Source organism: Pempheris klunzingeri, chromosome 11, assembly GCF_042242105.1.
Source record: "Pempheris klunzingeri isolate RE-2024b chromosome 11, fPemKlu1.hap1, whole genome shotgun sequence".
Classification (NCBI taxonomy): domain Eukaryota; kingdom Metazoa; phylum Chordata; class Actinopteri; order Acropomatiformes; family Pempheridae; genus Pempheris; species Pempheris klunzingeri.
In genome coordinates this window covers 16,488,949-16,502,904 of record NC_092022.1, presented here as the reverse complement: position 1 = coordinate 16,502,904, position 13,956 = coordinate 16,488,949, and the positions used below count along the sequence as shown (strand labels likewise).

Sequence of the window (13,956 nt, the reverse complement as noted above, 5' to 3'; positions counted from 1 at the left end):
ATCCACGCGCTGATCTGCACAGTCAACATGCGTACACATTTTTGAACATTTGCAGATCGGTCATGCACATTGCATGCAAATGTATTTCTCATGCATTCATGTGTTGTTGCAGGCAAGCTTGTTCATCCGCATATCATCATATATCATATGTTCTTTTTTTGGTTTATGATCTCTTCATTTTGAGTAACGTGTGTTTTTCTTTTGGGTTGCCCTTCAATCAGTGCCCGAGCAGTAGCCCTTTCCTGACAGATCGACCTCACTCTTGTGAAAAGGGTGAAGTATGGGGGGCAACGCTGAGCCCAGAGCTCAGGATTCGTTCAGGAGCTGCAACCCGGAGAGGAAGTGCCCCTGTTATTGACACTCGCAGCGCAAACCACCTTGCTCAACTCCATGAGCTCATTCAGTCTCAGAGATCAATCAGTCCCACTCCCACAGTACCAGAGAACAAGTCAGAACTCAGCCCCTCTGAGCTTCATTCAGAGGCTGAGAATGAGTTCCCCTCCCATAGTGCTCTGCCAGAGCCGCGGGTCTCCCCTTTGTCTTCACCTTCTGAGTACCGCCGCTGTAGTGACACCGGCATCAGACCCTCATCAGAGGTCATCAGTGAGAACTTAACAATGCCGGTGCCGAGTGGACGCAGGCACTCAGACCTTAGTAGTCTTCTGAGTCTAACCTCTCATCATAGCCACCATTTTGCAATGCATAGAAGCCACTCGTGCCAGGCCTGCATCTCTTTGCTACTTCTAAAGTCACGAGAAGGAAGCCATCGCCATCCCTCTGTCATGCCAACACATCTCTGTCCATGTGACTTAAGACACCAACCGTTCTCTGGTGGAACATTGACTCCCCCTGGTTATGGACGGTCAAAAGGATCAAGTGATTGTTCAGATTTTTCACTGTTTCAGCAGTCCCTGTTCAATATAATCAGCCGCAAGCCAGCCCCTTGTCACACCACACCCACCCAGGCCTCTTTGCTGCACTCCTCAGCTGCCCGCAGGCCTGCCTGCAGTGATAGAGATGGCAGCTTGAAGAGTCATCTCCTGAGTGGCAGTTTGGTTGGGGACCAAGAATCCCTCCAGGACTGCGGGGATAGATTCTTTGCCGAAGAGCAGCAAGTTACCAGGGCTGTAGGAGGGGTAGGTCACATTAGCTGACAAGTTGCTTTAGTTTCCCATATGGGGACAACGCCTGCTTAACTGAGTTCTCCCTGCCTGTAAGAGGCACAGCATTATTCTGCATGGAGCTGGTCTGATCACCTGTCCACTGTCTTGAGCCTTGCTGGCTACATAGGCCTAGAGAGCTGATTGTCCTCTTAAAAATCATAAGCTTGCTCCTGTCGAAGGATAATAACGCAGTCTCTAACAGATCACATTTCCCTGCTGATTAATCTTAATTAATCCCTTCTAGAACTGACTGATTTCAACATTTTCCTTTTCTGCTTACTGGCCCCATGCTGCAACAGTCTTGCTCCTTAGCTTGCCTTGGATAGATGGCCTCTAATTGAAGGAGAAGGGGTAGCTGTCTGATCTCTCTCCTCTCAGTGTCTCCTCCCATTTCTTCCTTGTGTCCTTATTTTAGCGCACACCTGTCACTGCTTGCTCATTGTTGAAACAGATGTTTCACTCATTTATTTTTGTCCCTCATCCTCTCATTATATTTCATCCGGTTTGACTTAATGTAATTGGAACACTTAATAGCTGTGTGTGGGATTTTATGCTTGACCAGTAAAATTCACTCCCAAGAGGGTCTAATTATAATTTTTGTTCTTTGTGTCGCCAGGCCAGTTCGACAGGTCACCAGAATCAACAATCTGTCCAAGGCCTACCTTCCTCCAGCGCAGCAGTACCATCACCACTGCAATACCTCCAGCCTGGACATAGCTACCCTGCAGCTCCATATGCTGGCCAGCATGGTGCTGCAACACCAGTACCAGCTAATCTATGTTCAGTCAACAGTGTGCAGCAATCCCAAGTTGCAGCAAGCATTCCAGCATCAGCTGTGCCACCACATGTTGCACAGGGCTACCAAGCACCAGGCCACCAACAGCAACATCCAGGAGCGAGCTCTTCAACTTTTCCTTTGAAAGGTCAACAGAATCAGAACTGTGTGGCCCCAACTCATCAGGCTCACTCTGCATCAGGATATCCTACTCCAGTTCAACAACAGACTGCAGCAGCAGCAACCACCCTGCAAGCACCGCAGCCAGCACAAAACTACCCTCTTGCATCTGTAGCCCCAGCTATGGCAGCCACGGCCCAGTGTCTTCCTGCACAAGCTCCCAGCACACTACAACAGGTCCAAGCCACAGTGAAACTGCCAAGTCAGCAGCCTGGTCAGAGCCCCTCCACACCAGCACTTTACAGCCAACAGATACCCTTTCAGCAAGAGCACCAACAGCCCTTACTGCAAAATACTCAGTCCAGTATACAACTAACACAACATACCGGGCAGACTTATATTCAGCCTCTACTCCAGCATGGCCAAGAAATTCTGCATACCATGCCCCAACAAGTGGCACAACAACTGTCTCAAAGTCTTCAGTCCAGTAGTCAGCAAGTACACACCTCAGCTCTACAGAAGCACAGTCAGCAAGCCATGCAGTCAACTGTTCCACAGCAGAACCAGGATGTGTCCCAGTCAACAGTCCAACCAACCTCTCAGCCTCACCCTACATTAACCCCAGTTGTGCAGGTTCCAGCCACTCACCAGAGTTATCCGACTGCAGGTCTAACTGACGCTGCCTCTCAGAGCTGCGCACGATCTGCCCTGAATGTGCTGCAGCAACAGACTGCTCCATCTCATATCACCCAACAGGTGAGTGTATGCCACCTTGCTACAATGTACTATATAGTGATAACCAACGTGGTACAAAGTGCCCAAGTTTTGAATTTTATGTTTGTGTTACCTCCTCTGACCTCCCCCTGTTTTCATTTTTCATCAGTTTCAACCCTATCTTTGCATCGCTGCTTTCCTGAATCAGGTAGAATGCCTTTGTCTCAACACACCTTGTCACTGTGGGACTCAATGTTGGAGGGACAGAAAGAAATGCATTTGAACAAGTTAACCTTATTTATGGCCACGCTCGTTTGAAGGTACTCTCTATTATGGTGCCTGGTTTTATGTGGTGCAGCTGAAGTGGAAGCAGCTGTCTTGGTGGACAGTAGGTTGGATGAAAAAATGAACAGCCCAATATACAGGAGTTTCCTCGGACAGCAGCCAACAGAGAGATAATGGAAACAGTAATGAAAATAATAAGTGGTTTTAGCTGCAACATCCGCCAGCCCTCCCAGGCTTGCTCTGTGTCTGTGGTACGCACTGCTCCAGTATGTGCAGCAGATTCAGACTTATTCCAGGCTTAGGGACAGGATGGAAAATGTGAGCTATTCTGATCTGGGTCAATAACAGGAAATGCAGATTTCCAAACTGAGATATTAAATTGGAATCCCTGGCGTTATTGAACTTCCTCCCTCTTTTTGTCCATATTTTCCTTATTCTTCTGTAGAATATTCCTGCTGGTCAGAGCATTTCACAGCTTGGACAGGATGGGCATGGCCATGGGCAGAGTCTCAGCCAGTCTGCTTCCAGTGTGCCAGCCCAGGCACTTCCTCCTCAACAGTCAGTGGCTCAGGCCGCTGTCCACCAGCAACTCCAACCTCTGCAAATTTCAAACTCTCTACCACCAACACATTCATCCCAGGTATCAGTTTGTTGAGTCAGTCTTCAGTTCGTCTCAGCAGACTTTTTTCTAGCTTGGATCATATAGACGAATAACAATATAGACTTAAAGCAAGTTATCTTGATGCACTGTCTTCCTATGCTTGAACTTTGTTCCCTAGATTATTTGATTTTACTCTATTTCCTTTTTTCTTTTCCCTTCACTTTTCCTTCACAGTATCCCACAGTCCAGGTGATGACAGCTGTGACTGACTGTGAATCCTCCTACCCTCACTCCTACTCTGCCCCTCACCCTTCAACCTCCTCTTCTTTTAATCACATCTTCCTTTCTCCTGGACACGCTCTGCCTGTGACCCCCTCTGCCTCCCCAGTTTCTCCTCTGCACATTGAAAATGCATTAGTTTCACCTATCCCAGTGTCCCTCATACCTTCCCCCACGCCCATGCCAGTTAAGGTGGGACCCACTTCCCCACACCACCAGCCCACAGCTGCTCTGCAGCAGAGTGTTAGATCTGAAGCTCCTCACTCACAATCAGCATTTATATCGGCAATAACCACCCACCCCATACACGCACACACTGCCCCGTCACAGAACACACACCCTCCCATAAATGGCATCAGTCAGCCTCTCATACAGGTAATTATGATGGCTGCACTGGAATATAGATGTTTACCAAGAAGGTGTGAACTGGAACCTTTGATTGTGATAATATCCCTGGCACTGTTTTTACATCATCATAAAAGAGCTTTTAGCTTTTAACTCACTATGCTGTTGTTCTATTGCTGAATAATAATGAATGTTTATATGTTAAACCATTTAATTTGCATTACTTAATTATTCTGACTTCAAGTCCTTGTTGTTATACACACTCCACTTCATAGATGTAAATACTGTAGTATTAGAGTATTTTTGGAGGAATTCTTATTAAAAAAATATGCATTACAGCCAAAGGTTTAAATATCTCTAAATGTCTACAAAAGATTCATAGTCCTCAAAGATGACATAATTATGTATAATTAGAAGAATAAGAATAATAATAATGTGTTCTCTTCATTGTCTTTTATAGCAGGTTCCTCAGCAGGCTCAGGCCAGCCATCCTGAGCTTGTCCAGGCTGCTCTGCCCACCCAACCTACAGTCTTCTCCTCACCTGGGCAGAGTGTGTCAGACCCTGGCACAGCCACCGCTGCTGCCCAGCTGGACAACAAGAACCCATGCCAGCTGCCCCCGCAGGTCCATGCCCAGAGCCAGGTTCCTGTGCTGCAGCACTCTGACTCTCTTAGAGCATTATCAGGGTCTGCCAGTTCCAGTATGACTCAGCAGAAACACCTCAGTACTCTCACAGGAGCTGCGGGTCAGGGTCCAACAGAGACCAACATGGAGGTATAGACACATGACTCAATTCACACTTTTTGGTTGTCACTGCTTATTTCTCCCCTCTGCCCACCTTGTTTTGCAAAGATACCAGTGCACTCACATGTCGAGCCACTGTACTTCCTTTTCACTGTGGGGAACATAATCTAAAATGAAGTACCTGATACATGGTACTCTATTTTATTCAGTCCCTCTGTTTTTCTTTATTTTTCTGTCTGTAGGATCAAGCCACAGAGAAACACAGCGGAGGACAGAGCTATGACAGGTACTAGTATATTTCCACTCAGCCATTTTTGTAGGGAACAAGTCAGTGATTGCAATTCTAAGAAATGCATATTGGATGAGAGTAATCTCAGCCATCTCTCAGGTGCTGTCAAAGGGATATTAATCTCTAGGGCAACACTCTGCCTGATAAGCAGTGACGTGAATGTTGACAAAACGCATTTAGTCTCAAACAGTTTTTTGTCCTTTCTTACTTCAGACTTTGAGAATCAGAAGCACTATGGTTTACACAGTTGAAGAGTGCCTAGGAGAAGCTTGCATTGTTTGTCTACCTTGTATTTTCATCTCGAATAGAAAGTGTTATGTGGACCTAGTTGAGAGCACTCTCTGCTAACTTTCTCTGGCATTGTGTTGACCAAAGGACAGCTTTCCCAGCTAGATGCAAACATGTCTGTAAAACCAGATTGCTCTCTGATGAACACATCTGTTGATCTTTCGAATCATGTTGAACAAGCAACAGCCAAGACTCCTTCAATTTCAGAAAGTTCAGATGTTTCTTCGTAATGGATAGCAGATAGCTAATCCACCACAAATCTATATCTCCCTTAAGATCATGTGAAGTTCATCATCACCCATGGCAGATAAATCTGACTTTGCCAAATCCTGCAGACATTCCAGAGCAGTGATACATTTTACAAAACCTTTTCACCGAGGTAAAGACCATTAGCCTCTTTCCATATCCAATACAAGATTTCTTCCCATTGCACCCAGAAGATTGCGGCACGGTAGAGATTCTTATCTCAAATTTCACGTATAGAATTCCTTTTTATTTAACAAGGACTAACCGTAAATAAAGTTATTTACAGTTACTCCCTTTGTCAATCCACTATTTCTGTTTGGGCATAACAGTTTTGAACATGTTTATGTGTATTAACGTGTTATTTCCTGTTTGGTACTGAGTACAACTTTTGATCTTGAAACCACAATAGTTAACCTACAGTAAATGTAGACCTGTGTGTTCGGTATTCAGGTGTCCACGAATAAAGCAGTAATTAGACTGATGTACTTGCCTTTTCTAACCAAAAGCAGTGTCAACTCTGATGCCACGTCAGGGAAGGAGATGAGTGATGGTTATGAGGGGACCCATGGCAGCAAAGGTGAAGGGAAAGTCCGCAAACACCACCGCAGGTCCACGCGCACTCGTTCCCGACAAGAGAAGATTAGCAGGCCAAAGCTCAGCATGCTCAATGTGGGTAACCAAAATATACTACATAACAGGCACATGTTCAGCAATAATGCAACAGCAGACAATGTGTTTACTGTGTCCATTCTTGTTGCAGGTATGTAACACTGGCGATAAGATGGTGGAGTGTCAGCTGGAAACTCATAACCATAAAATGGTCACTTTCAAGTTTGACCTGGATGGAGATGCTCCAGAAGAGATTGCTACATACATGGTATGACAAAATGACTGCCATGTGAATTGATGCAAAGGTTTTTGTAGTGTGCTGTAAGCTGTGCATTGCCTGAGATGCTTTCTTACAGCTTACAACTGTGAAACTCCCAGTGTTGCTGTTCTCAGCTGCAATGCAGCAAAAATCTTGTGTCAGTCTCTCTCTTGCTCATTCTCTCTCCTCCAATCCCAGTTCATATTATCAATACCTACTAGTGAAGCTTACTAAAGCAATATATTAATGACCTTTTATGGTGTGAAATGCTTAACACGTAAGCACTAAATAAATCTAACAAATGACGCCAATGTATCAATCAATCAGTCTTTATTTATATAGTGCCAATTCACAACAGTGTTATCTCAAGACGCTTTACATAAAGAGCAGGTCTAGACCAAACTCTTTAATTAGAGAGAGACCCAACGATTCAGGAATTCAAAATTAAGGATTCAAGAATTCCCACATGAGCAAGCATCAGATATTATATTGAGCAGCAGTGGCAGGAAAAACTCCCCTTTAACGGGAAGAAACCTCGAACAGACCCAGGCTCAATGTGGCCGGCTTCTGTCAGGGTCCGTGTTGGGTGGAGGTTGGACAGAGAGAGAGAGAGAGAGAGAGAGAGAGAGAGGGACAGAGAGCAAATGTAGTCCTTGGATTTACTTAAGCTTTGAATTAAATAGAGGAAACATTTGCTATATGTTGGCAGCAAGTTTCATTAAGAGAATATATCTTGAATTCAGTCATTTTGTTAACTCTTTACAGTGTTTTGCCCTTTAACATCTCTGCTGTTCCTGTTATACATCTGTACTTTGCAATAAAGGTAAAGCATTTCATTTTTGGCCGCCTTTTTCTCCATCGTGCTCCTCAGGTGGAGAATGATTTCATTCTGCCTCTAGAAAAAGAAGTGTTCATTGAGCAGCTGAAGGACATTGTGGACAAGGCTGAGGACATGCTGAGTGAGGACACGGAGGGTGAGAGGAACTCTGACCAGGGAGGCAGTCCCAAACAGAGTGAAGGAGCTGGCACACTGGGAACAGAGGTGAGAAAGGAAGTGTCGACAGATAATAGTTGCAGTGGCGCAATCTGTCCACGAGTGTCTCTACCTCTGATACATCATCCTGACAGCACTCTCAAGATGACTTTGCATGCAACGCTGCCAAAAATCCCATTCTTGCTGATGTGGCAGTTTGATCTAAATGAATTTATTTCTGAGGTATAGCTCTTTTGCTGGTTGGAAAAACCTTTTTAAAAGTCTATTAAATTGATGCACATGTATCAAATCTGTGTAGTAATCCTTCCTTTTCTTTAGGGATTGAAGGCCTCCACACCCAGCACCCCACAGCTGGTGTACCAGCAGAATGGTAAGACTATGAGCAACCTGGAACTTGCATATTTGTTCAAACAAAATTCACTTTTCAATTCTTGTTGCTTCTTTGCAGGTGTGCATTCTTAAGAGGCATGTTATGGTGTGATGTTGGAATGAAGATGATTTAATGAATTACCATGTTTGTGTTTTCCCATTTTTTAGAATTTTGCAGTCTGTAGTCTGCCGGTACATTTAGTTCTTCTACTAAATGAATTTTATAGTAGATGTTGATTTATGAGTTTTTCTTAATGTCCTTGACAGTCCTCCACACTGGCAAGCGCTGGTTTATTATCTGCCCTGTGGCTGAGACGCCTGCGTTGGACAAAGAGAAGACTACATCTCACACCTCTACAGCCCAGGGTATGTGGAGTATCCTCAATGCTTTGTTCATGTTTTCAGATTCACTGCTTACTAAAAGAAATTCTTTAATGTGTGGATTTGTTTTCTCTGCCAGGAATATATTGTTTATAGAATAAAGTGAAACATATGTCTTACTTGCTGCTGTTGATTATGAAGGCGCAGCGCATGCATTAGACTGTGCGTCTATGCAGTTCATCCGTTGGGGTCAGTTATATAAGAGCACTGCTGCAGTGGTTCTAGGCAGAAATGAAGGGCAGGATTTTATACTCCAGCTGACAGAGCCTGATGGGGCAAGATGCGCAATGATGTAACACTCTGGCACCCACAGGACCTGGCTCCTCCTCTTCATGGCCTTGGCTGTTTAACTCCCCATCTTTCCTTCTCCTAATTAACCTTTTTATTTCTCCAGAATCTGAAATGTCTGCCTCGTCATCAGTCAGGGCCAACAGCAGCACGGCAACGGCAACAGCAACGGCAGTGACTACCCCAGTCACATCTTTATCTTCCCAAAGTCGGTCCTCCTCCTCCTCTCTGCCCCCTGCAGCTCAGACCTCAGTGCAACCTCAAGACCAAACCATTGACAAAGCTCGGATCCAGCAGCCTCAGCCCTGTGTAACTAAATTTGCTGCTGCTGGTGCCAGCCATCACAACTCCCTTCCTGTGGAGGAGCCTTGCATCTCCGCTGTCTCTATGGTAACGGACATGCCATGCTGCGCTATTGTGCCACCTGTCTCGCTAGAGGTGAATGCTATCGATAAAGGAACAGCTGGTGGGTTGGCTTCCTCTCAAACTCATCAGCCCAATCAGAAGTCCAGTCCTACTGGAGAACTACCCCCTCAGCTAGCCTCACACCAGTCTGTGGTCCTGCAGCAACCCTATGCTACACCCATGCAGCCTGGGACAGTCACGTCCCAACCCCAGAGTCCAGCACATCAGACCGCCCAGAACTCCCAGTCGTCAAGCCACCAGCAGCCAGCGAGTGGGGGGCCCGGAGAGTCGGACAGTGAGGGACCACGCAGGGTGGAGTTTGTTGACCGCACCATCAAGACTTTGGATGAGAAACTGAGAAACCTATTGTACCAGGAGCATGCTCCCTCCCAGTCCTCCAGCAATGCGTCTGATCTCCAGGCCTCCAGTGCAGAGGGTGTCTGCTCACCTCCAGTCTCAGACGGCCAGAGCACAGAGGGAGCACTTACAAAGAAAAAAGGGGAACCACTGGTAAAATACACTGTGTGTGCGTGAGAGAGGGAGAGGGAGAGGGGGAGGGTGGGGGGATCTGACATTAGTTGATTGGTGACAGACATTGGTTAAGAGCTAAGTTAATGGCAGCATCATTGAATCATTTCCCTGCACTGTCATTGATTTGACCATTGACCAAGAGCGAGACCAATACTGTGTTTTGAAGGAGGGGAGGGTAACAACATTACTGCTGTCATCACGATAATTCATCATGAGCTCTTCTTCAAGCAGCTTAATTTTGTGTGTGTATTTCTGTGTGCTTGCTTGCTACCAAAAACAAATCAGGGTCTGACTCATTCAGACAAAAGTGAGGTCAGGAGAGGATAATGGTCAGTCTTACCGCACTGATCTAGCGCATCTAGCAATTTACCACTTGCCATTATTCAAATGATTGCAACCTCCCACACACATACCCTTCTCTTTTTCTCTGTTAGCCTCAGATTCCTGAGCGCACAGATAGTGTGGGAGCACTAAGTGACTCTGCAGTGGCAGGTAGTTAACATTATTTATGTTATGTCCAAATACCATAAATACTGCATGAAAGTTTGAGAATCATTTTTGAAAAATCTTCTTTCTGTTTTATTTGTTTTTTTTAGCCACTAACAGGATTCTAAACACAAGAGATGTGACCACCAGCTCCAGTTCATATAGCTCCAAAAGCCGTTTTCAAGTAAGAATACACTTTAAAAATGGGCAAATCTGCTCATTATAAATGCCAATTACAGGTCATGACTTAAACCATTGTTTGTCCCGAGTCCAGTTTGTTGCCTAAAGACTGCATTAGTTGATAATGTTTACGGACCCTAATTTTGTTATGAACATGGGCTTCTCTTCCTTCCAGATAATCCCCACTCCACCGGATGTCATTTGTCGTTTGGAGAAAAGCAAGGCGAGCTGCAGCACCTGCAGTTCCCCAGCACCCTCCAGTGGCTCTGGAGGGTCTCACAGCCAGACCCAGGCACCATCCAGGAAAGAGAGAGGCTGCGTGACTGTGAACAGGTCCTCTGGGACAGCTGCAGCTGATAATGAGAATGCAGCGACATCCAAACCCCACAGTAATAAACGTTACTCTGCCCCACCAAACCTCTACCAGGCCACCCCCACCTCCAGCCCCGATGTCACCCCACACCACATCCCCCGGGCCCAGACCATTGACACTCCAACCCATCACCACTACCGCCAGTCATGTCACCTCTACTCTGATTCAGCAGATGAGGACAGCAGCAGCATAACCCTTCCTCCAGCCCACCCCCCTCCTCCAGCTCATGCCCTGTCTGAGCACAGTGGAAGCGACCTCATGAAGAGGGCAGTGGCCTTCCTGCGGCGTTCTGGTAGGAGCAAAAGTGAGCAGAGCTCTGATTCACCATGCCGACAGCCCGTGGCAATGAATGGTCACGCTCCCTCGCCTTCGGCAGGACATGCCCACTCGTCCTACATGAGCAGTGACAATGACTCTGAGTTTGAGGATGCAGATATGAGGAAGGAACTACAGAAACTGAGAGAAAAGTAAAGTAACATACACACGTACGCACTCACTCACTGCTGCACAAATTGCATAGTCTGACAGCAGTGATACATTCACTTATAATTCTAAACTGCACATTTGACTTTACAGTGTGCTGCATCTATTTAAAAAAGAGAAGTGATTTTTCATTTTCCTACAGTACTGCATGCTTACATTTTAATTATCATGTTTTGCCTCCTCTAATTGCAAAAGTGTTTTAATTCCAAAAGTCAATCAACATCAGTCACCCATAGCTGCAACCAAGCATTAAGTATAACATTATTAGTTAAACAACTGGTAAATAGAGTGTGAATTTAAATGGAATCATTTATGTTCTCCATAAAACCAAATAGTGCAACTGTATCCACAGTTCTCTGGTAGCATATGTGTAGGTTTGCCGCTCTGCATAGTCATCAGAAGTGCATGATTTAAATGAGTCTGTCTGATAGTCAGGAGACTAATTGGGAGACAGATTCTCTCCCAATTTATTTGATTATTAGCTAGGTATCACATTACTAAGATAACATCACACTTAAAAATAAGTGTGATGTAAAGGTTTTGTAACATTGTGTCTCCCACACAATGTTTTTCTATTCTTGTTGCAGAGATCCAAAAGTAATGGTTTGAAATGATGTGAAAAGAAATATCAACAACAACACAGGTCATGCTAAAATTGTGGCATTCGTTTTGTCACAATAGTAAAAATAAGATGAGGATTAATTGACTTTGATACACCTTTGATGCACCCAGGAACAACATGTTACTCATTGCTTTAACTCAAAGTCGTTTTTGGCTGCCGGAAGCAAATGCTCAATGTTACTGTGATCTTAGTAACAGTAAACTAACACATTTTTACATTTTCTTAATATAATATAATATCACAAAAGTTTATTTTCCTATGCACAGACCTCATTTAAAGCTTCAATGTTTATTTGTGCATTTTGTTTTTTATTTTCTACTCTCAGTATTTTCAGTGAATTTATCATGTAGATACCACTAAGCTGAGTTTTGCTGGTCAGGTCAACACAGCACAGAGTTTTTTGAATGACTCAGAAATCCTGAATCAGGAGAGCATGTCCCTTGATGCAGGTATAATAACTACAAGCCCTGATGACGGAGGTCTATATGGAGAATAAATTACTAAAGGAATACTTGAGAAATAATGATGAAACTGACTAGCAGGCTGTCAGAAATATTATAAGATCTCTCCCTGTTTTTCCTCCCTGTACCTGTACCTACCCACCAGGCACATGAAGGAGATCTCTGAGCTGCAGGCGTTCCAGAGGAATGAGATTGAGCATCTGTACAAGGAGCTGGGCAAAACACTGCCCCCAAATGTCGGCCTCCTTCATGCTGCACCCCCAAGCGGCCGCAGGCGCAGGGCCAGCAAACACAAGCTGAAGGCTGGAAAACTGCTCAATCCGATGGTGCAGCAGCTCAAAAACAATCTTAACACCTCCTCGGAGAGGAAAGGTATGTGGGTTGGGATGCTGAGGTGATAAGTGGTTTATGCAATGATTTGTGTGTATGGGAGAGCTTTTTCAGTCTGAAGTAGAAAACACAGAAAAGCCGCCAGGATCAGAAAACTGTAGGAGTGTGTGATTCACAGAATGATTCACTCTGACTCACACTTTTTTCTTTTTCTTTGTTTTTTTCTGCACCAAGGTGAGAGTGCTGCCAGTTCATCCGGCTCCCCGGCTAAAAGTTCAGTTCTGTCAGATGGTTCTGCCCACTCCAGTGGCAGCGCCAGCTCCAGCAATCAGCTCAGCACCGCCCCAGAGCAGGTCCACACCCAGCAACCCTGTTCCCTGAAGGGCTCTTTCTCCTCAGACAACATCTACGCTGGGCTACACAGTGACGGAATGGCCACCCAAGCGCCACCTGGCCAAGGTACACATCACAGGTTCATGTGCATGCTGATGTGTGTGTCGATTGGACATACTATCGACAAAATGGCCACTAGGGCCAAGGTAAATGCTTAACAGTGTTAATGTTGTCCATACTGTCCATGGACAACATTTTGCAAATTGAGGGATCAAGAGTCTCGCCCTGAAAGATAACAAACACAAAGAGGACAACCTCTTTTTTATTGTTACTAAATTCAGTGTTTAAACATTTTAAAACAAGTTCACTTTCTGAATTCACATCTTCACATAAATTCAAGTCATATTTTGCCATATTTTGCCCCAGTGCTACATAAAGAAAGAATAGTGAGATAATATTAAGTTTATGTCAAGAACTTGATGTAAAAATGGCACACACGCAGGTGCTAAAAATAAAACATAAAATAAAGGAAAGCATGGAAAATGATTGTTAATCTATTATAATCCACAGTAAAGAGGTAAAGGATTTGATGATAAATAATTAAAAATAAATGTAAATAAAAATATGTATTTTTGTTATAGTTGTTAACCAAGTTGTGTTTTATGTCACTGCAATTGTTCACAAGTAGAGAGAGATACATTGTAAAACTATTTTAAAAACCAAGAGCTGTGTTACTCTGATAGTCAGTAACACCTGCTGACAATTGACAGCTCATTTTGTAGTTTGCAAACAATATTTTGGAGATGACATTGAGAGGGAAAATACTGGTTTGTGACCACAGCCTCATTATAAATGAAGCAGGAGCAGTTTGCCTTTTTTTTTTTTTTACTTTGAACTGTTTTAGTTCAAACTATCTTTTTTTCAGCTCTAAACCTCAGTCGAAGTCGAACCTTTCATTTTTTGTGTATAACTTGCTGATTTCTTGCATTCAAATGTTTCATT

The 13,956-nt window shown here is 44.4% G+C and overlaps 1 protein-coding gene across 1 annotated transcript in view; it reads left to right on the top strand.

The window, feature by feature from the left end:
* Window positions 1–13,956, top strand: part of LOC139210081 (serine/threonine-protein kinase WNK2) — a 42,051-nt gene that overhangs the window by 20,973 nt on the left and 7,122 nt on the right. Inside the window, exons 9-26 of the mRNA XM_070840046.1 lie at window positions 222–1,136; window positions 1,780–2,862; window positions 2,942–2,980; window positions 3,503–3,697; window positions 3,881–4,312; window positions 4,758–5,057; window positions 5,270–5,313; window positions 6,360–6,519; window positions 6,611–6,727; window positions 7,590–7,760; window positions 8,031–8,082; window positions 8,349–8,447; window positions 8,857–9,665; window positions 10,121–10,178; window positions 10,283–10,356; window positions 10,528–11,192; window positions 12,437–12,663; window positions 12,856–13,080. Of these exons, the coding sequence (XP_070696147.1) occupies window positions 222–1,136; window positions 1,780–2,862; window positions 2,942–2,980; window positions 3,503–3,697; window positions 3,881–4,312; window positions 4,758–5,057; window positions 5,270–5,313; window positions 6,360–6,519; window positions 6,611–6,727; window positions 7,590–7,760; window positions 8,031–8,082; window positions 8,349–8,447; window positions 8,857–9,665; window positions 10,121–10,178; window positions 10,283–10,356; window positions 10,528–11,192; window positions 12,437–12,663; window positions 12,856–13,080 (5,665 nt within the window). The remainder of the gene's footprint in view (window positions 1–221; window positions 1,137–1,779; window positions 2,863–2,941; window positions 2,981–3,502; window positions 3,698–3,880; window positions 4,313–4,757; window positions 5,058–5,269; window positions 5,314–6,359; window positions 6,520–6,610; window positions 6,728–7,589; window positions 7,761–8,030; window positions 8,083–8,348; window positions 8,448–8,856; window positions 9,666–10,120; window positions 10,179–10,282; window positions 10,357–10,527; window positions 11,193–12,436; window positions 12,664–12,855; window positions 13,081–13,956) is intronic.